Source organism: Sodiomyces alcalophilus, assembly GCF_042370955.1.
Source record: "Sodiomyces alcalophilus JCM 7366 unplaced genomic scaffold ACRALscaffold_4, whole genome shotgun sequence".
NCBI classification, from domain to species: domain Eukaryota; kingdom Fungi; phylum Ascomycota; class Sordariomycetes; order Glomerellales; family Plectosphaerellaceae; genus Sodiomyces; species Sodiomyces alcalophilus.
This window is the reverse complement of record NW_027263535.1, coordinates 1,566,998-1,585,347: the sequence shown is the minus strand read 5'-3', so window position 1 is coordinate 1,585,347 and position 18,350 is coordinate 1,566,998. Positions and strand designations below refer to the sequence as shown.

Genomic DNA, 18,350 nt, shown 5'->3' with positions numbered 1-18,350 from the left:
CTTTTCCTTTCTCAGTCTCTCGTCGTCCGATCCAGATGTGCAACGCGGTTCTCATTCGTCCGTCCGTCCAAAGGAGTGGCCATGGATATGTCTAACTTTTTCTTCTTGCCAAGTAGGGGACGGGATGCAGAAGACGGAAGTTTCTGTCTCAACATCGTCGCGAGTCGTTCGCCCAGATGACATGATACGTACGAGTCAGTGACCTCAACGGCGCCCATGGACATTGGACGCAGGCCGTCCAGAACGTCACCTAGCTCTAACAGGCACGATAACTGCTGTGATGGTTCAGACAGTTCCATCGTCCGCTGACTGTCGATTGTCCGGAAACCCATGACCCTGTCATAGGACGTCACCCATTATGTGGAATGATTAAGGAGCTTGTTGAATTTTGTTTTATTTCGCAATGACTGACCTGTAAGCAATGGCTAGATAAATGGTCTCTCTCTCTCTAGGGGACATGATGCCATGATGTCGTCCATCGACAGCCACGCGGAAAAGCAACGGCTGCATCCCCCTAGCAGCAGTTATTCTCCCTCCGAACCGTTCAATTCCTCGTCGACCGGACCATCGGCCCCATCCCAAGCGTCTCCGTCTTCGAGACGACCATCCAGCGTCGGTAGCGTGGAAGGGGACGATCAATACGATGGCCATCGACCCGACGAACAGGAACTGACGCGATCTCGGTCCAGGAGATTTCCGCCATCTCAAGCATTCGCCCGTGCGACCGGCCTCGATGGTGCCGGGTTACGTCCTTGCGCCTCCGGGGGCCAGGACGTCGTTTCGAAAATCCGATCCCGACCGACCGTCCCCGCCTTCACGCACCCGCTCGCCGGTTACCCCACGACCGATGACTGCCTCGTCGAGTTTGACGGTCCAGACGACCCTTACCGTCCTGTCAACTGGCCGTCGCGCAAGAAAGCCATCACCACCGTCCTCTACGGCTTCGTCACCATGACCGCCACCTGGGCTTCCTCGGCCTACTCGTCCGGCACCCACCTCGTCGCGGCCGAATTCAACGTCAGCAACGAGACCGCCGTCCTCGGCACCACGCTCTTCCTCCTGGGCTTCGGCCTCGGTCCGTTGCTCTGGGCACCGCTCTCCGAAGTGTACGGGCGACGCATCGCCGTCCTCACCCCCATGGCCGTCGCCGTGTGCTTCTCCTTCGCCTCGGCCACGGCCAAAGACCTACAGACCCTCCTCCTCACGCGCTTCTTCGGCGCCGTCTTCTCCTCCGCCCCCGTCACCAACACGGGCGGCGTCCTGGGCGACCTCTACACCCCGGCCTACCGCGGCTACGCCATGGCCGGCTACGCCCTGGCCGTGGTAGGCGGGCCGACCCTGGGCCCCATCGCCTCGTCCGCCGTGGCCCAGGACCCGTCCCTGGGGCTGGCGCTGGACCGAATACATCACGGGCATCCTGCAGGCCTTCGTGCTGGCCGTGTCGGTCCTCCTCGTCGACGAGACCTACCCGCCGCGGCTCCTGGTCCGCAAGGCGCGGCGCCTCCGCCTCACCACGGGCAACTGGGCGCTGCACGCCCGCTTCGAGGAGTGGGACGTCACCCCGGCCGAGCTGGCGCGCAAGTTCCTCGTCCGCCCGCTGCAGCTCCTCGCCACGCCCATCTGCGCCCTCGTCGCGCTGTACGCGAGCTTCACCTACGGCGTCATGTACATGCAGCTCGGCGCCGTGCCCATCATCTTCGCCCGCCAGAGGGGCTGGGGCCGCGGCGTGCGCGGCTCGCTCCCCTTCCTCGCCCAGTTCCTCGGCGCCGTCACCGGCCTGGGCATCAACGCCGTGAACCAGGTCGGCTACAACCGCGCTCTAAGGGCCCGCGGAAAGCGCGTGCTTCCCGAGCGCCGCCTCCCGCCCATGATGCTCGGGTCCGTCCTGCTGGCCGGCGGCCAGTTCATGATGGGGTGGACGGCCGAGCCGGAGACGGCGCCCTGGATCGTCCCCGTCATCGGCCTGTACCTGTCCGGGTGCGGCTTCAACACCGTTTTCCAGGCCGGTTTGAACTACCTCGTCGACACGTTCCAGCTGTATGCCGCCAGCGCCGTGGCCGCCAACACGTTCCTGCGGAGCTGCTTCGCCGCCGCTTTACCCATGGCAGTCGACCCGCTGTACACCAAGCTCGGCGTGGGGCCTGGCTCGAGCATCTTTGCCGGCTTTGCGTGTCTCCTGATCCCTGTGCCGTTTGTGTTTTACGTCTACGGTCGGAGGATTCGTGCGGCGGGTCGCTGGAGCAAGGGGAGTTGCCTCGATTAGGGGAGTGATGAAGGGGAGGTGGTGAAAAAGGAGGTCAAATTCATCAGGATAATGGAAGCATCTCGAAAACAGGGGGGATATTTCCAGTGAGCAGTGAAAACGAAATAGAATAAGCACTGAGCGACCATGCAGAGATGTCAACAAAGGAATGACAATGGACACGGCCCAGCATAGGGCCCATTTTTCATTACAATAATACTAGTACTACATGAGCTGCTCTCGCCAACCCCATCCGCTGGCTTGTCCCGTCCCAATATAAGCAAAGCCGACACTGCGCTGCTGCTGTCACCGAGTCTATACTCCCGCCCGCCCGCCTCCCGTCTAAGGAATGCAGAAATCGACCCAGCTGCCCAGGTAGTCCAGCCGGTTGCCCGCCGGCTTGGGGTTCTCGTGCCGCCTGTAAATGGCCTCGAATTCGTCGTAGCTGAGCTTCCCCCAGCCGCCGCGCTCCTCGGCCTCCTTCTCGGCCATGTCGAGCCGCTTCCACTCCACCAGCGTCGAGGCCGAAATGGCCACCCTGGCCTTTTGGGGCGACTCTGCGCCGTCGTCTACCTGGGGATCAACCGAGAACGTCTTCCCAGGGGTCTTGGAGGACGTTTCAGTGGTAGACGGCCTTGCGCGGTCGCTGTCGCTGTTTGGACGGAACTGGGGCATGGTTGGATCGTGGTAGCCATCTTCTTCTTGTTGTTCCTCTTCTTCGCCGTTCTCTACCCCATTTTCTTCTCCTCTTCCCCCTAGTCCATCCATCTCTTCCCGAGACGCGCCGTTACTCCCGTGCCCGCCGGCGGGCCCAGGTTCCAGTTCGTCCTCGACGGTGTAGCCGGTAGCCTCCAACAGCTCCTCCAAGGTCCGGGCACTCATGGGCTTGCTGTCGTTATTGAGCAGCGAGGCGGCCTCGGGATCCCCCTCGCCGTCCAGACTCTCGGCCGTCGTATCGGATTCCGCCTTTTCGAGGTGGCGGTCGAGGTCAAAGTCGTCCAGCAGCTCCCGGTACTGCTCGCGCTGCTCCTTGGTCTCGGCAGCGCGGACGGCCACGTCCTCCTTCTCCTTGAAGACCACATCGAGCAGCTCGTTGAAGGCCTGCTGGGTGACCTGGTACAGGATCTCCTTGCCGGCGTCCCGCTCCTCTTCGGGGATTTCGAAACCGCCCCAGCGCTCCGGCACGCTCCGCGAGGACGTCGACGGATTGGATCGGACGTCCATGTCGTCCATGTCCTCGGCGAAGCGAACTTTGGAGGACGACCGAGACCGTTGGTAGGGTGGCTGCTGGGGGGCCTTGGAGGAGGGGGTACCCTCGGGGACGCCAGGGAGACTCGCGAGAACGTCTTCGTTCTCGTCCCACCCGTCCGGCACCGTGCCGCCCTCCTCCTCGTCGAGGTAAAAATGCCTCCGCCTCCACCTCTCATGCAGTGCCTGTCGCGCGGCGACCCGCCGCCTCCTATCGATGCGAGGAGCCATTTGTCTGCGGTGGCGGATGACTTGGGCTCTCAGCTGGCTCTCGGTGGGCATGTCATGGACGAACGGACCGAGGCCGAGACCAGAACCTGACTGTCGTCGGTTGAAGTGGCTGTTGTTGCTGTCAGCTGGTTCGTCTGCCCCGACACCATTGGTTTGGCTGTGGTCCTCGGCGTTGTCCTCGTGGTTGGTCGATGCGGCATCATCGACGTCGGCGTCCTCTTCCGCACTCGTCGACTCGGCTTCGATGTCCAAGTCCAGGTCATTCGCCTGGCTCCGCATGCCGGCCAGCAAATTTGGGAGATCGTCCAGCGTGCCAGGGGGGTCGAGGATCGCATCCCAGTACGTTTCCGGCTCGCTGTCGGGGGAACGGATTTGTCCCGACCAGGCAGTCGAGGTGCCGGGTGGCATGGCAGAGGTGCTGGAGACGGAGGGTGCGAACAGACGAGTCAGGACGTCGTCCCTGGTGGAGGTGTCGCCCCTGTCCTCGGTGACGACGGCCACCTTGTCGTCTTCCAGGTCGACATCGCCGCTGGGGTGGAAGACCTTCCCTTCGCACCGGGGCGGACCGTCGGCACGGGGCACGCGGCCCTCTCGGCCGAATAGGCTGCTGAGGGGCTGGCGGGAACTAATCAGTTGCTGCGACTCGGTGCTGGCCATGAGCTGGTCGTCCAGGCCGTCGAGGATGTCGCGATGCATGTGTTTGTACAGGACGTAGTAGGCGCGGAAGATGCGAAGAAAGTCACGGCGGTTCACGTAGCCGTCGCCGTCCATGTCGTACCCTTGGAAGATGCGGCGGAGCTTGTCCTTCCTTTTGCGGTATGCCAGGCCGTGGAGGAACTCGGAAAAGCCGATCAGGTCGTCGTGGTTGGTGTCGTAAAAGGCGAACATGCGGTCGTGAATGAGGTTCGGGGCGGCATGGCGGGAGCGACCCAGCGGCACGAGACAGCGCTCAAAGGTCTTCTTGTCCATGGCCAACTGCAGGCCGTCGGGGTCGTCCCTCCACTCCGTATTTGCCATGAAGGAGAATTGTTCCCAAAAGGCCTCGACCTCGGGTCGTTCAAAGCCGGTCTCTTTGGAGAGATTTATGATGAGGGATCGGGGCAGAACCCTGATACACGTGTCCGGGTCGCCGGAGTACCAAACGGGCTGCATCTGACGAGGTCCCAGGGGAGGTGCGGGGACCTTGATTTTATAGAAGATGTGTGACTTGTTGTGGACGCCCTGAGCCTCGCAGTTTTCGCAAAGGTCAAAGTCGGCGCAGTTGGCGCAGCGGTAGCGGATTCCACGGATGGGGATCATGTTGCAGGAGTTGCAGCCACAGCCCCGGTGGACGCAGGCGTTGCGACGGGCGTTGTCTTCCGATACTCGGAAGAGGAGACTGACGAGATTGTAGCCGGCGCGCGCTGGCGTCGGCATGGTTTCGCCCACTTCCCACCAATCCTCGACGACGGTGACATCCTCCTGGTGCGGCTGGTCGTCTAGGGCATTGTCTTCGGCGGGCTGGGGAGGTTCGGAGGTCTGCGAGGCGCCTCGCGCACGGCGGGTGTTTCGTCGTATGGCATTGCTACGGTGAAGGCCTGAGCCTGGAACGCGAGTCGACTGGTATATATAGTATCCGAGAGTAGTAGCTGCGACGGCCGAGATTACGGCGACGGCGATTCGAGGTCGTGTCAAGGTATCGGTGGATGGCGTGGAGAGCCACATGTTGGTTGGGAGAGACACGGTCGCTCTACTTGGGAAACATAATGCGTTCAGAGGAGTAGAGGCGATGGACGGGGATGTTCAGTTGTTAATATGTTGGTCGAGGGCGTGACTTGGCTCTGCTTTTGTGACACTCGAAGAGGGTATTCCCGATGATCGAGAGAAGGGAGAGTGAGAGAGAGAGAGAGAGAGGAGAGGAGAGAAGAGCAGAAAGTCAAAAGAGGAAGAAAGAGGAAGGCGGTGTGATGAATCATCTACAAAGTACGTTGTACACCAGTAACCCAGCCACACGTGGCTTACAGTGCCAGCCACAACCAGTCCATCTCGGCCGAGGCATATCCCGTTATAGAAAAGCGGGAATCGCTGCTGATTCAGATTGTTAGCCGTGTACCTCGACCGAGGACCCTGATAAGCTGCGTCATGACGTACCTCTTCATCCACGCCACTGGAAACTTCGCCTTTGACTTCTCTTCGACTTTCTTCATCTCAGCCATCTCTCCAGTCAGCCCAGCCCTCGAAACGTCCGCATCCTGGCATCTTTTCTTTTGTGGTCCATCGTATAAGTAATCGCTAGTCTTACGTCTTACGTGTTCACCGGAGGAAACTCAATTCCCAAGCATCACCAAGTCGATACTCATCCCACAACTCACCTTCAAAATGGTCGAAAGGTATTTGTCTAATGTCTCGCCTCGCCTCTACGATAAATACAAAATCCATCTGACTTGCTGACTGCGACATCCCATTAGCCGACGCTTCCCCACGGTAGAGGAGACTCTGAATCACCCCGCATACCCTGGCGTCAACTGGAATCTTGAGCCTCGCACAAAGGGGCTTCTTCCCTGTGCCAAGGATCGAGGAGGGCCCGTCAACATTTCCTGGGAAATCCATGGCAATGGGCTGAAAAAGCTGATTGTTCGTTCCCAAGCTTCCTTCTGACCCTCATTTTCTTCCGTCCCTTCTCCCTCTGACCATCATAGCTCATCATGGGCCTCGCCGGCCTCTCCTCCTCCTGGCAACGCCAAACAAAACATTTCGGCCACGACAAAGGCGACACCTACTCGGTCCTCCTCATCGACAACCGCGGCGTCGGCCTCTCTTCCGCCCCGCTCCAGCGCTACTCCACCTCCCAGATGGCCCGCGACGCCATCGAAGTCCTCGACCACGTAGGCTGGACCGACCCGCGCACCCTCCACCTCGTTGGCATCTCCCTCGGCGGCATGATCTCCCAGGAGATCGCCTACCTCATCCCCGACCGCCTCGCCTCTCTCACCCTCCTCTGCACCACCGCCGGCATGGACACCAGCAGCTCGCCCCTCGCCTCCCTCCGCGAGCGCATCGACATGCTCATCCCCAAACCCGTCGGCGCCGCCATCGAGAACACCGCCCGCCGCCTTTTCACCGACGAATGGCTCTTTGCCCCAGACGAGGCCGCCGAGCTCCCCGTCCCAGGCGTCACTCCGTTCTGCGGGCCCCCTGCCCCGGAAACCGACGGAGGAGCCGGGGCGAGAGGGGAGGGAGGAGGAGAGTACCTCCGCTTCGACTCCAACTTCCAGCGCTTCCAGGCCCAGGAACTCAACAAGCGCCTCGACGCCAGGAGGTTTACCCGCACGGGCTTCCTTATGCAGCTCATCGCCGCCGGCTGGCATCGCAAGTCCCCCGAGCAGCTCAAGGAAATCGGCGACAGGGTCGGCCGCCACCGCATCGCCGTCGTGCACGGGGACGCCGACCTCATGATCGACGTGCAGCATGGCCGGAAGCTCATCGACTGGCTGCAGCCGGGTGTCGGGCTCATCGTGGAGGGCATGGGTCACGCGCCTGTCATGCAGGACGTTGCGTGGCTTCGCGATTTCTTGACGGAAAGGATCACGGCATGTGAAGAGGCACCGAAGGACTCGCAGCCTAGGGGCTGATGTTGAAGGGGGGAGGGAGGGCGAGTGCGAAGGCGGATGGCTTCTTCGTTTATTGTTTATGATTCTTCTCAAGTCTTTATATACCCCTGTGCACCACTACTACATATAGTCAAGTTTCGCGTTGAAAACGTCACTGTCGACAATCATGACATGTACAACCTTGGATTTTTCTTTTCGCATATTCCGGTATCATGCATCTTGCTAAGGGGTATTTGATCAATCATTTTGCTTTCTCTTCCTTTCCGTTTCGTCCTTCATCCACTTACCCCATTCGTCTCTCCCTTCAAAGCATAACCAGACCGACACCACTCAGCGCATCCTCGTCCAGCTGGTTCCTGTGGTCGACGCCCCCCGCGATCGTGTTGGCGCGGTAGTTGAAGAGGTAATAATGCAGCTGGCCGTCACCGGGGCCAAACTTTTGCTGCTCCAGGAAGAGGCCGTTGTCCATCAGCGATAGCGCGTTGAAGACGTCAAACTTGAACCGCTTGGCCAGGATCAGCGCGTCGCCCATGAGCGCGTTCAGTCGGGTCTTCAGCGCCGCCTTGTCCAGGGGCTCGGTCAGGGCAGCTGTGCTGGCGTAGTAGAACATGTAGGCGGCCCGGACGACCTGGTGCTTCGGGTTGCCGATGACGGAGGACTCGAGGCAGTAGAACGAGAACATGTCGGTGATTTCCTTTTTATCGTTCTGCGGCTTGTCAGCATGTGTGCATGTATGTCGCCGGGATACCTGGGACCAAAAGACTCACCTCGACGACATATGTCCAGACGACCTGTTCCGGTGTATAGTCCTTGCTGGGGATGAACCAGTGGATAAACTCGTCCCTGCTGTAGATCGGATACATGTCGAACCGAGCCATGTACTTCCCGAACAGGTCCATGGCGGCATCGACGTCCTTCAGCTGCATCTCCCGCAGGCCCCTGGTCGACGTGTTCTCGGGAAGGTGATACTTGCGGATCTGGTACTGGGGCTTGCTGTTGGGCGGCAGCGGGCTGAAGCCGACGTCGTAGAGCTTCTGCCAGTTGATGGCCCGGTGGTAGTAGCGGCACGTGCTGATCGGGGTGGGCAGCACCACGCCGGCGGTGTACAGGCCCTGCCAAATCTCGTGCAGGTTGCTGCGGCGGGTGATCTCCTTGATGAGCACGGGGGCGAGCCGCTTGCCGCGGAGCTTCTTGTGCACGCAGATGAAATTGACCTCGGAGCACCTGATGGTGTTCTTGCGAACGCGCAGGTCGACGGGGATGGCCGAGATGAAGGCCACGAGCTTGCGGGATTGTGATGCGCGGACGCCCACGTGCCATTCCTTCTTCCAGCCGGGAGCCATAAGCGCCCTGTAATCGCACGTTAGTTGGTCATGACATGGCCATAAGGACTGGAACGACATACCACTTCAGGATGGAGGTCGAGTAGTTGAAGCGGAACATGGCCTCGTCGTCCTCGACGTAGTGGCCATTCAAGAGCTCGTAGAGCTCCTTCATCTGCGCCTCGTCCTCGAGATCCATCGTCACCCACTCAAAGCCCGCAACCATGCCCGGCGGCTGCGTCGGGACGTCCTCCAGCTTCTGGAGCCGCAGGGGGCCTTCCTCGACGGGGCCCTCGTTCTCGCCGAACCGGGGCACGGGCTGCGTACCCCAAAACTTGTAGCTCGCCATATCCTTGACGTTCTTCCCGCTCGACGCCAGCCCCGTCATGATGTCTTGCAGATTGAGCTTCTTGAGGAGGTTGGCCGTGTCCTCGGCCGAGGACGAGCCGGTGGCGCCGCCGAGCTCCTGCGCGAGGGCCGGGTTCAGCGTCAGGAGTTCTTGAATCTGCTGAGACGTCAGGCCGCCAATGGCCTTCTTGAGGTCCTGCTCGGGATCCGCGGAGGACTTGGGACCGCCCGAGAGGGCATCCTTGACCTTCTTGCGCTTGGACTTTTTCTTTTTCTTGTCGGCACTGCCAGCCCCTGCTGCGGCGGTCGCATCCTGGGCATCGTCGTCGACTTCTTCATCGGATTCGATCTCGGGTTGCTTTCCCTTGGCAGTTTCGACGGCCTTCTCCAGCGCTTCCTCCGCCTGGTCGATGGCGGGGTCGACGGGTTTGGACTCTTGAGCTGGCATTGCGGGGCACTGGTTGCTGTCGGGCGTACTCGGATGGCGGCCTGTAAAGATGAGGAGACGCGGCAGGTGGAACGGTATGGTCGTTATGTAGCTAAGACCTGGGACGGGATGTTCAAGACGGTTGTCTGGGTTGAAGTGCTTGGTTGAACGGCGGGGCTCGTGGGACGACGAGCTGGAAAGGCCGAGTGGTGGGGCGGTCAAAGTGGAGAATGACGTTTCCTGCCAGCTGGCGGTTATATGATGAACTGCCAGGCACTGGCAGCCACTGACTTCCTCCAGCGCTGCCCTCCGTATCACTACTCTCGGAAGAGTTCATGAGTTGATAGTATCTATTATATCTAATATACTATAATTAAGAGACATTGAGGCTTAGAGTGATGGGTAGTGAGCATATATGATACAAATGAGGATCTTTTCCTGCTTCTAAAGCCGTGGTCGGTTGATTAAATCCCCCAGAATGCAACCTGTAGCTCTATTTCGACGTCTCCTCGGTATATATTATTCCCTCCAGATCAAAACATCTCATGACGGCGAGTGCCACGGGGGCATGGCCCATGATGGCGTTGTGTCCTGTGGTATCGACATTAGTCATGATTCCTGGATTCGCCTCGGAATGGCCGACTTACCACCATACGGAAATAGTTCCTGACGAATGACAATATTCGGTTCCGCCGTCAGGGTGGTGACAAATGCATCATCCCGCTTCCGAGTCGTCCTCGCTTCTTTCCACGCAGCAAACGACTCCTCATCCAGCCCGCCGTCGACGGTGGCATTGGCAGCCGCCTGGAACAGCTTGTCGCTCTCGAACCAGGGAATGTCGGCATCGTCCTTGGCCGCTACGAGGGACAGCCTCAGGCGCGTCTTGGTCAGGCGGACGAGACGCTCGATGCGCTCCGCCGACGGCCACTTTTCCCAGATGACGCCCTCGGCTATGCGCAGGAGGGAAGGCCACGGCTTGAGCGGTCCCAGGACGGGGATGACCCCGCCGATGCGGTAGCCGCTCAGCATCTTGGGCAGGCTGCTGAAGCCGGCGACGAGGATGACGCCGCCAAACTCGACGCCCTCGGCGGCGTAGCGTTCGGCGACCCCGCTGGCCACGGCGGTGCCGAGACTCTGGCCGAGGAGGACGATGCGGTCGGGGGGTATGCCGGCGACGTTGATGACCCAGTCGATCAGAGTGGCCGCATCCTGGATGAGGCCCGGTTCGGACGGTGTGCCGGTCGAGTAACCGAAACCGCGGTAGTCAAGGGCAAGAACATGGTAGGGAGCGGCATCGGTGAGCACGTGGTAGCTGTCTGGGCGGTGGCCCTGGGCGATATCCCCTGCATTCTGGAGGTGTCGAGGTCAGCATCTGTAGGCCGTCGCCAAGCCGTATCCAGGGCGCGTAAAGAATCAGATGTGGCTTCATACACCGTGAACTAAAGTAGTAGTCAGCGATTACGGGTCATTGATCAGCATTGTCTCGGGCCAAAGTGAGACAAAGAAAAAGGGAAAAGAAATGAGGTGAGGACGTACGATAGATGACAACTCGGGCTTCCGAGTCCCCCTTCAGCAACCGAAACGACTCGGTTGTCGTGATATCAGGGGCCACGCCTGGGTCCTGCGACGAGAGGGCCTCCTCGTGCTGGAGATATAACGGCAGCGGGGTGATGTGCCACGAGTAGATACTCTCGTTATCCGGGGTCTCCAGGAAAAAGGGAGTTACTTGCCCTTCTGCCGGAACGGTGTTGCTGGCGTCAGCTTCGGGGGCCACCTCCGATGAGAGGAATAGGGGCTGCCATACTAGCGAAGCCGAACAACTCTGGCTCGTTGACATCTCGCAACCACAGACTGTTTACACGATGTAGGTAGAGGAGGCTGGCCAGAGACACGAAATTGGATAAGCAGCGGTTCCCAAGAGGAATGCGCCGTGAGAACCGGACGTCATCATTGTCTTACTGTCGCTGGATCAAGGGAGTCGAGCCGAGGGCGAGCAGGGCAAAGTAAAGCCCAAGAGGAGCAGCCACGGCCCAGATGGCAGTTCTCAGGATGGGGTTCAGGGCCACAGTCATGGCTACAGTCGAGTTGTGTTGGATTAGTCGCTGTATACGAATAGTTCTTCTTAGCACTTGGTAGCGACGCCGAGGCATTGAGCGATGAAGTCACCTTTTCATGGAACATGACTCAGCATTCATATTCGAAAGGTACAAAGTGAGACGCGCGGAATCGATTTGTCAAACCAAGTCGTATTACCTAATTATTCGGCTAAGCCATTGGTCAAAGGTACATCATTTTTCCAATCTGATTCGCTTGAGGAGTCCCACATTCCCCATTTTGGCTGGGATCAGATGAGTAGTTTGATTACCTAATGCGAGCCTCAATTTTGACGACACAACTCGTCTTCCGTGGAGTACATACGTATTCGTACATGCGTCTTGATGCTAAAGGAACAGATAGGTAGGTACCTGAACTCAATAATCCGAGAGGAGCTTGAAAGTCGCACCGTGAGTACAAGGCCTGAATGCTGGCGAAATCTCTTTCTCATCATCATTACTCAATATGCCCATATCTTGGTTCTAATAGTAGGTTCAGGTAGCAGAACTCCAAGAACTGATTAGTAGGTACCTAGGTACTTAAGACCAAACAGATAAGGACCCCGCGGTACATGTACTTGCATTATCCACCCAACCAGAGGACGATAAAACCATGTCCCCACACGGAGTGATCTCTCCAAGTCAGTCATCCAACCAATCAAACCTCGCAAACCTTAGCAGCTTCACTCTCATTGGCGATGTCGCGCTCGAGATGCCCTTGACTTTCCTTCCTCGTCTCACGGTGCACGCTTGACGGCAGCGATGCCAGCTTGGGAATTTGTATTTTCCCCGTCCCCCATCTCCCGCCTCTCATCTCCCACTTACCAACTACCCTCTACCCCCAAGGTGCTGGGAAACTTTACTTCATGTCCACCTTTTCCCCCCCTTCATCACCCCCGTCACACTTTCAATCCTTTATCCCGCCTTTGCCCTCCTTCGCCCGACCATTCGTCCGACGCGTATTATAGACAACCCACGCCATCTCAGTCGCGAATGATGACGACGCCATCGTCCACGCCCACCCAACTCTCATCATAGTCGAACGCTCGTACGACAACCATCATGGAGAAGAAGAGGAAACTGCCAGCCCGGGCCTCTGCGCGCGTCGAGCATATCGCAAAAAAACGTACCGTCACGCCTCCCGATCGTCGCTCTACCACGCCAGCCGCAGCACCCGGCCGGGCCTCGTCCGCTGCAGCTGCCGCAGCTGATCATCCACCGGCCTTGCCCAAGTCCATCCACCCTGCCAAGCCCCTGCCCACCGTTGAGGAGCCACAGTCCGACGATCTTCCCATCAAGAGCTACCAGAGCATACAGGAAAGGTACGTACAACTCAACGTCCTTGCTCCTTTCCCTTTGGCTTGCTTCCTTCGCAACCCGTTTGTCTTCTGCTGCTTGCTAACTCGTCCCTGTAGTGGTGTCTTGGCCGAATCACTCCAACGATCCAGACAAAGATGGATTGCCGAGGGCGTCTTTCAGAAGTACTGGTCGAAACCCATTAGGAAGAAGGGTGTCGTCATCGAAGAGCCGAACAATCCCTCCAAGGACTCGATGCAAAAACTCGGCCCGGTCACCATTACCATCGAACCCCATGTCTTCGAAGCCACCATGTGGGCTGTCAAGGACACCAAATCGTCTGGTGCCTCTGCGTCCGCTGGCTCAACGACAGCCACTTTTCGCCCCATTATGCAGTATGGGCCCCCGAACGGTGCCATGCCCCCTCCTCCACCAACACCCAAGACGGAGCCCTCGACTCCGGCGCCCCTTCCTTCGGCCGAAGCGAGGCCCACCCCACCTCCTGAAAGCGCGGCCCTAGCTTCGCCCATGTCGCAACCAGCGCCGATGATGTCGCAGGCGCCGTCCACCGCGAACGACCTCCCCCAAGCCGCTGCGTCCTCGGGACTGGCAATAGCTCCTTCACCAGTGCCGCAGCCGGCCCCGGCACCACAAGTCCCCGCGCCAATTCATACCTCTACAACGGCTCCTGGGCCCGTCTTGGCGCCTGCACCCGCACCCGCACCCGCACCCGCACCCGCACCCGGCCCTGTGCCCGATCCCTCCCAGAACATGATGTCTCCCTCGCCATTTCCCTCGGGGCCGGCAGGTCCTGGTCCCGGCACCCCTTCGAATGCACCACCATCGTTTGCGCCGCCAGCAGCACACCACGCAGGTTCTTTCTCTGGGCCATCGACCGTAGCCGCCCCGGGTTCGCGCATGTCGAGCGCGACCCCTACCCCTGGCGTCACCCCTGGCGTCGGCATGACCAAACCCGGCGGCACCCCGAAAACGCCCGGCACCGATCCTATCATCATGACGCTAGCCGAAAAAGCCTCGGAGGACCGTCACCTCCGCGACCTCATGAAAAGAGTGGCTGCCGGGGAGGCCAAGGCGGATGAGCTGACCACCTTCCAAGGCATCATCGACCAGATTACCGTCGAGTACAAGAAAAAGGGCGGACAACAGGGCCCGTCGGCTGACCGGCTGCTCGTCGATGGCCGGACGGTCAAATTCTTCGCCGACGAAGTGCGGGCCATCCTGGACATTGTCCTGTCGTCCAACCCGGACCAAAAGTCCGGCGAGCTTCTGCCGCCTCCGCGCAGCGATCCGCTGGTGGTGGCACTGGTGAAGAACGCCCTCGACGATGCCAAGATTCGATCCATGGTCCGCAGGGTTGCGGAGAACAGGCCGGGCTTTACTGACGCCACCGATCTCAAGACCTTGTTGGACAAGCTGCACAAGAATCTACACGCCGCTCCTCCTCCAACGCAGCAGCCTCCACAGCAACTGCGGCAACCGCAGTCGCAGTCCGCCGCCGTGAAAGGCGTGACCAATGGCCAAGCTGCGCCGAAATCAAAATCGAAACCGAAATCGAAACAGGCTGCTCTTCCAACACCTTCCCCTTCGCAGCCTGCAGCTCAACCTCCCCCACAACAAGCTCTCCGATCGAAAGGGCCGCCACCCGCCCCAAAAATGGACATCTCGGCCATTGCGCTCGAATTCGCAGGAGGCAACGGCGACCGTTACCTTTTCCCGAAATTCAGCATTCTCGAATACCTACCGGGGGGCCAACAGGTCATCGCCTCCTTCCTCATCGTGCGCAAAGGAAGCCGCCTCGAATACGGGGGCGATGCCGAGCTGGACTACTACCAGCCCGTCACCATCCGGCTTTTCGCCCCGAACGGCCGGCATCTCGAGCACCTGCACCGTGTAGTAGCGCCGCAGGACGAAGTGAGGCGGTACATGGACGATGTCATGGACAACATGACGCGGGCCGAGTACGTCCTGCTGGCCATGCGCCTGCCACGGGGCGACCCGCCGGCCGACGGGGAACAAAGGCAAAGCAGCCGCGAGACCACGGTCGTGAACGGCAGCAGGGTCAACACCCCTGGCGCCCCCGAGTCCAACCTGCCGGCCGAGCCCGCCGTGCCAGCCCCGCCCACGAAGCCTCCTGTGCTGTGGAAAGGCGCGGCGAAGGACTTTATGGCCGAGTTCCCCACGAAGGAGGCGTATGACGAGTTTGTCGCGTCGCGCCGCCGCCGCCGCGCGGGAGCAGGTGGAGCCCTCGACTCGACGGCCGCGTCGTTCCGGAACGCTTGCGAGTATCTGGGCATCCCGCTGGCCCGCGAGGGCGAGGATGACGAGGCCGAGTACGAGGCGCTGGTCTCGAGGCTCGCTGCCAAGCAACAGGAGGCTCCTTAGGAAGGGGACAGGTCGTTTGGGTGCGAAGTTGGGGTGTCATTTGCATGAACGGCTCGCTTTCGTTGGCGGTCGTTCGTGCCCACTGATTTTTTATGTACAGTTTTAGGGTTGCATTGGTCGGGATGGGAAATCATGTTCTACGGGTATCAGGAGTTATGAGGAAACTATAGGTATGCAGGGCGTGAAAAAGGGCACCTTCTACGGTGGTGGGGTTTGTTTTTTCTCTTTTCTCTTATCTTGTCTTCTTTCCTCCTTTTCTGGTTTCTCCGGGTCATTCTCATTGATTTATCTGCTCGACTTTTCTTTCACTGCATATTTTACTATGTATCCCCTTTCTTCTCTTCAATACAATGTCCCGCCGTGTGGACGATGTGTTCATGCTACAGGAAACTTGCAGAATGCCCTCTAGGAGCAGCACATTTCAACTGCAGCGATTCAGTCTTTGCATATCGGGTGATCACGGGAGGTATGCCGATGAGTTGCTACCTGGAGCAATCAAACAGGACCGTCACTACGCGACCGACTGGACGATTGGGAGCTCTACTCCTCATCCCTCTCGTCTCTGTCGACTCGTACAGGACATACGGAGTAGTCGCACTAAGCGTATGCTTGACCTACGGGAACAATACGGCATGACGAAATGTGGCGGACTCCCCCGGCGCCTCAGTCCCACATACTCCATGCTTTCCCGGTCGTTGAAACGGGAAGGCCTTACGAGCTCTACGAGAACGGACAATATGGCGCCACCATACCATAGACAAGTCAAACAACTCCCAAACCACACGAGAGACATGTTTGAAGACAGGAAGCATTATAGCAAAGATGTCCAAGGCAGTGAGTCCCAGACCCGAGAAGTCTGGTACGAGGCGAACTATCTGGCCAGGCCGCACGCTAGAGATGGAGTGGTGTGCTGAATATATACAAAACAAAGCAAGTATCATACAGAAGCGACGACCGTCACGAGTGTGGCACAAGACGGATCGCTCACTGGGACGTTCGCCGGTCGCCCACCACGGCCTGGACACCCTTTGTGACAAGCCAGCCAGCCAGTAGGGTATGCAGCCACTTCCCCGCCGGCGTCTCGATGAGGACGGGTTTCTCGTTTTGCCGCCTCCACATCCAAGTCTCGTTCACGAAGACGACCTGCTGCTCGTCGCTCGCCTCGTCCCGCGGAGGGCTCGCGCTGGCCTCTACCACTTCGCTGACAATGAGCGCACGGGGTACGGGACCCCTGTACGACGGGGGGGCCTCGAGGACGAGCTCGACCCGGTCAGAGGCGGAAGGGTCGCGGCCCGGACCGCGGTAGGCGACGCGATAGACGCCGTTGACGAGGTCGCCCGGGGCGAAGGCGCGGTTCGCTATCCAGTCTGCGTCGAAGGTCCGGCGGACGTGGGGTTCGCGGATGGACGAGCGGATGAGGAGGGCCTGGGGGGTCCAGCTGAAGGCGGCCTGGGTGGCGCGCGAGTAGTCTCGCAGGAGGTCGTCGGGTGGGTCTGCGGGCGTTGCGGTGGACGCGGTGGCTGGGGTGGCGGGGGGGTTGGTCGTGGTGAAGGGGACGGCGACGGATAGCGAGGAGGTTGGTATCGGGTGCGATACGACGCGCTCGTAGGCTAGGATCCATTGGGAGTCGTCTGCTCGCACGTCTTCTGGGAGAGTGACTGGATTCCAGGGTGTGGTCGACTCGGAGGATGAGGACGGGGTGGCTGATGATGACGGTTGGGTTTTACGGGGTATCCGACAGCCAGATGACGATTGTGTGTTCTTCGATACTACGCGGCTGAGATACAGGAGATAGACTGCCGGGATGGCGACGGGGAGAAGCGCCAGTGCCAGTGTCGTGCAACGGCTGGGGGGGAAATGAATCGCGAATGCCATGACTTTGGTAAGATTGGGAGCAGGCAGAATGAGGAATAGAATGGGAGAGAACTGAGCGAGTCGCGATTCTGGGATAAATACGGCACCGAGTTACATCGTAATCGGCGCCGTTCGTCGAGTTACTGAGTACTCCGTTATACCTGCTAGAACACACAACACGTATAACCATCCGTACTGTCAGCACATGACAGATACTCGAGTAACTATCTCGGGTGAGACTCGAAGTCGCGATAAGTACCTCGGAGATGTGGAGAAAAGCGTAAGGATGATGCTGACTAATTATGTAGTAATCTATTTCCATTTAGGCAACAATATTAACCCGATCCGACTTGGCTCGGCCGAAACTTACATAATCACCCGGGTGCCTAATTACTTTCGTACCAAGTCGCTGTCCCAGACCTTCGGGCCATCTCCACAACAACCCGGACAGCCTCGGAGCACCCGACCCGACCAGTGCCAAGGCATCAGTCAAGACTAGCCGCCGCTAACGCCCGCCCTGGCTGGCCTTTGCCGCTATCAAGCTTGACGTCCGACTTGAAGTGTCGGCATGGCCCTTTGTCACAAGCGGGAAGCCGTCTCAATTCTCAAGTCTGTCCGACTGCCGAGATGACCTGATGACCTCCTCTGAGGCCCGGACATTGCCAGTCTCCTCAGTTCTGTTCGAATGCCAACGGCCGAACGGGAGCACTATGACTGCTCCAGTTGCGGTGTTCAAATGTTGTCTACTTTCAGGCAGAATTAGCGGCGGCCATACGAATATGTTGCCATGCCCCGCGACTCCTATGGTCTTGTCCTGATCCGTACCATCGATACGACCTTAGCTTTCCAACCGCGTGAAGCTTGTTTCCCTATTCATGCCCGCCGAGTCGTTTCTCCCGAGCATATATTCGACCTTCAATATGGTGGAACGGTCGATCATTGTCCCATTCTCTGGCTCACCGAACTAGCTGTGAATTGTTAATTATACGGCCTTATCAAGAGCCTAAGACAACTGAAAATACGAGAAGCGAGCCCTCGGACCTTCGTCTTCTGTCTCTCTTGCTTTTATCGTAACTTCATCTCGGGTCCGAACAACACGGGAGTATAGCAGGACCCTCATCGGACTCACGTCGGTGATTCCATTCCATCACCTCTTCCATATCCCGACGGACTAACACGAGATGGCGTGACGAGGACTCTGAACTCTTCCAGACTCGCCTCACTTGCTATCTGAGCTTGCCTTTCCCAATGCGAATGGCACTTGCGCCTCGTCGTTGAGCCCATAGGGTTGGATTG

The 18,350-nt window shown here is 59.0% G+C and overlaps 9 protein-coding genes across 9 annotated transcripts; 4 read left to right on the top strand and 5 right to left on the bottom strand.

Moving 5' to 3' along the window:
* Positions 1-216: 216 nt before the first annotated feature.
* On the top strand, positions 217-2,263 carry ACRALDRAFT_2042045 (uncharacterized protein; the record flags this gene model as incomplete). The annotated part of the gene is made up of 3 exons (XM_071021210.1): positions 217-300; positions 772-1,362; positions 1,424-2,263. The coding sequence occupies 3 exons, from the start codon at positions 217-219 to the stop codon at positions 2,261-2,263; spliced, it is 1,515 nt and encodes a 504-aa protein (XP_070874776.1).
* A 321-nt stretch (positions 2,264-2,584) lies between these two features.
* Positions 2,585-5,593, bottom strand: ACRALDRAFT_2136175 (uncharacterized protein; the record flags this gene model as incomplete). Its single annotated transcript, XM_071024113.1, has 2 exons — positions 3,957-5,593; positions 2,585-3,839 (listed from the first exon to the last, which is right to left on the bottom strand). The coding sequence occupies exons 1-2, from the start codon at positions 5,423-5,425 to the stop codon at positions 2,585-2,587; spliced, it is 2,724 nt and encodes a 907-aa protein (XP_070874775.1). The 5' UTR covers positions 5,426-5,593.
* Positions 5,594-6,079: 486 nt separating this feature from the next.
* ACRALDRAFT_2027434 (uncharacterized protein) lies at positions 6,080-7,332 on the top strand (the record flags this gene model as incomplete). Its single annotated transcript, XM_071020463.1, has 3 exons — positions 6,080-6,090; positions 6,169-6,334; positions 6,400-7,332. 3 exons carry the CDS (start codon positions 6,080-6,082, stop codon positions 7,330-7,332), a joined length of 1,110 nt encoding a protein of 369 aa, XP_070874774.1.
* Positions 7,333-7,615: 283 nt separating this feature from the next.
* On the bottom strand, positions 7,616-9,429 carry ACRALDRAFT_2105683 (uncharacterized protein; the record flags this gene model as incomplete). The annotated part of the gene is made up of 3 exons (XM_071023261.1): positions 7,616-8,017; positions 8,079-8,661; positions 8,717-9,429. The coding sequence occupies 3 exons, from the start codon at positions 9,427-9,429 to the stop codon at positions 7,616-7,618; spliced, it is 1,698 nt and encodes a 565-aa protein (XP_070874773.1).
* A 318-nt stretch (positions 9,430-9,747) lies between these two features.
* Positions 9,748-11,522, bottom strand: ACRALDRAFT_1076762 (uncharacterized protein). The gene is made up of 4 exons (XM_071018535.1): positions 10,945-11,522; positions 10,840-10,847; positions 10,056-10,758; positions 9,748-9,999 (listed from the first exon to the last, which is right to left on the bottom strand). The coding sequence occupies exons 1-4, from the start codon at positions 11,243-11,245 to the stop codon at positions 9,902-9,904; spliced, it is 1,110 nt and encodes a 369-aa protein (XP_070874772.1). The 5' UTR covers positions 11,246-11,522; the 3' UTR covers positions 9,748-9,901.
* A 163-nt stretch (positions 11,523-11,685) lies between these two features.
* Positions 11,686-11,975, bottom strand: ACRALDRAFT_2019468 (uncharacterized protein; the record flags this gene model as incomplete). The annotated part of the gene is made up of 3 exons (XM_071019976.1): positions 11,686-11,746; positions 11,774-11,849; positions 11,912-11,975. The coding sequence occupies 3 exons, from the start codon at positions 11,973-11,975 to the stop codon at positions 11,686-11,688; spliced, it is 201 nt and encodes a 66-aa protein (XP_070874771.1).
* Positions 11,976-12,393: 418 nt separating this feature from the next.
* ACRALDRAFT_1082136 (uncharacterized protein) lies at positions 12,394-15,584 on the top strand. Its single transcript, XM_071019261.1, has 2 exons — positions 12,394-12,823; positions 12,917-15,584. Exons 1-2 carry the CDS (start codon positions 12,564-12,566, stop codon positions 15,198-15,200), a joined length of 2,544 nt encoding a protein of 847 aa, XP_070874770.1. The 5' UTR covers positions 12,394-12,563; the 3' UTR covers positions 15,201-15,584.
* Positions 15,585-15,733: 149 nt separating this feature from the next.
* On the bottom strand, positions 15,734-17,222 carry ACRALDRAFT_1064236 (uncharacterized protein). Its single transcript, XM_071016932.1, has one exon. The coding sequence runs from the start codon at positions 17,073-17,075 to the stop codon at positions 16,185-16,187; it is 891 nt and encodes a 296-aa protein (XP_070874769.1). The 5' UTR covers positions 17,076-17,222; the 3' UTR covers positions 15,734-16,184.
* Positions 17,223-17,320: 98 nt separating this feature from the next.
* On the top strand, positions 17,321-18,332 carry ACRALDRAFT_211073 (uncharacterized protein; the record flags this gene model as incomplete). The annotated part of the gene is made up of 7 exons (XM_071023492.1): positions 17,321-17,334; positions 17,473-17,542; positions 17,597-17,663; positions 17,705-17,784; positions 17,818-18,024; positions 18,080-18,187; positions 18,249-18,332. The coding sequence occupies 7 exons, from the start codon at positions 17,321-17,323 to the stop codon at positions 18,330-18,332; spliced, it is 630 nt and encodes a 209-aa protein (XP_070874768.1).
* Positions 18,333-18,350: the final 18 nt, after the last annotated feature.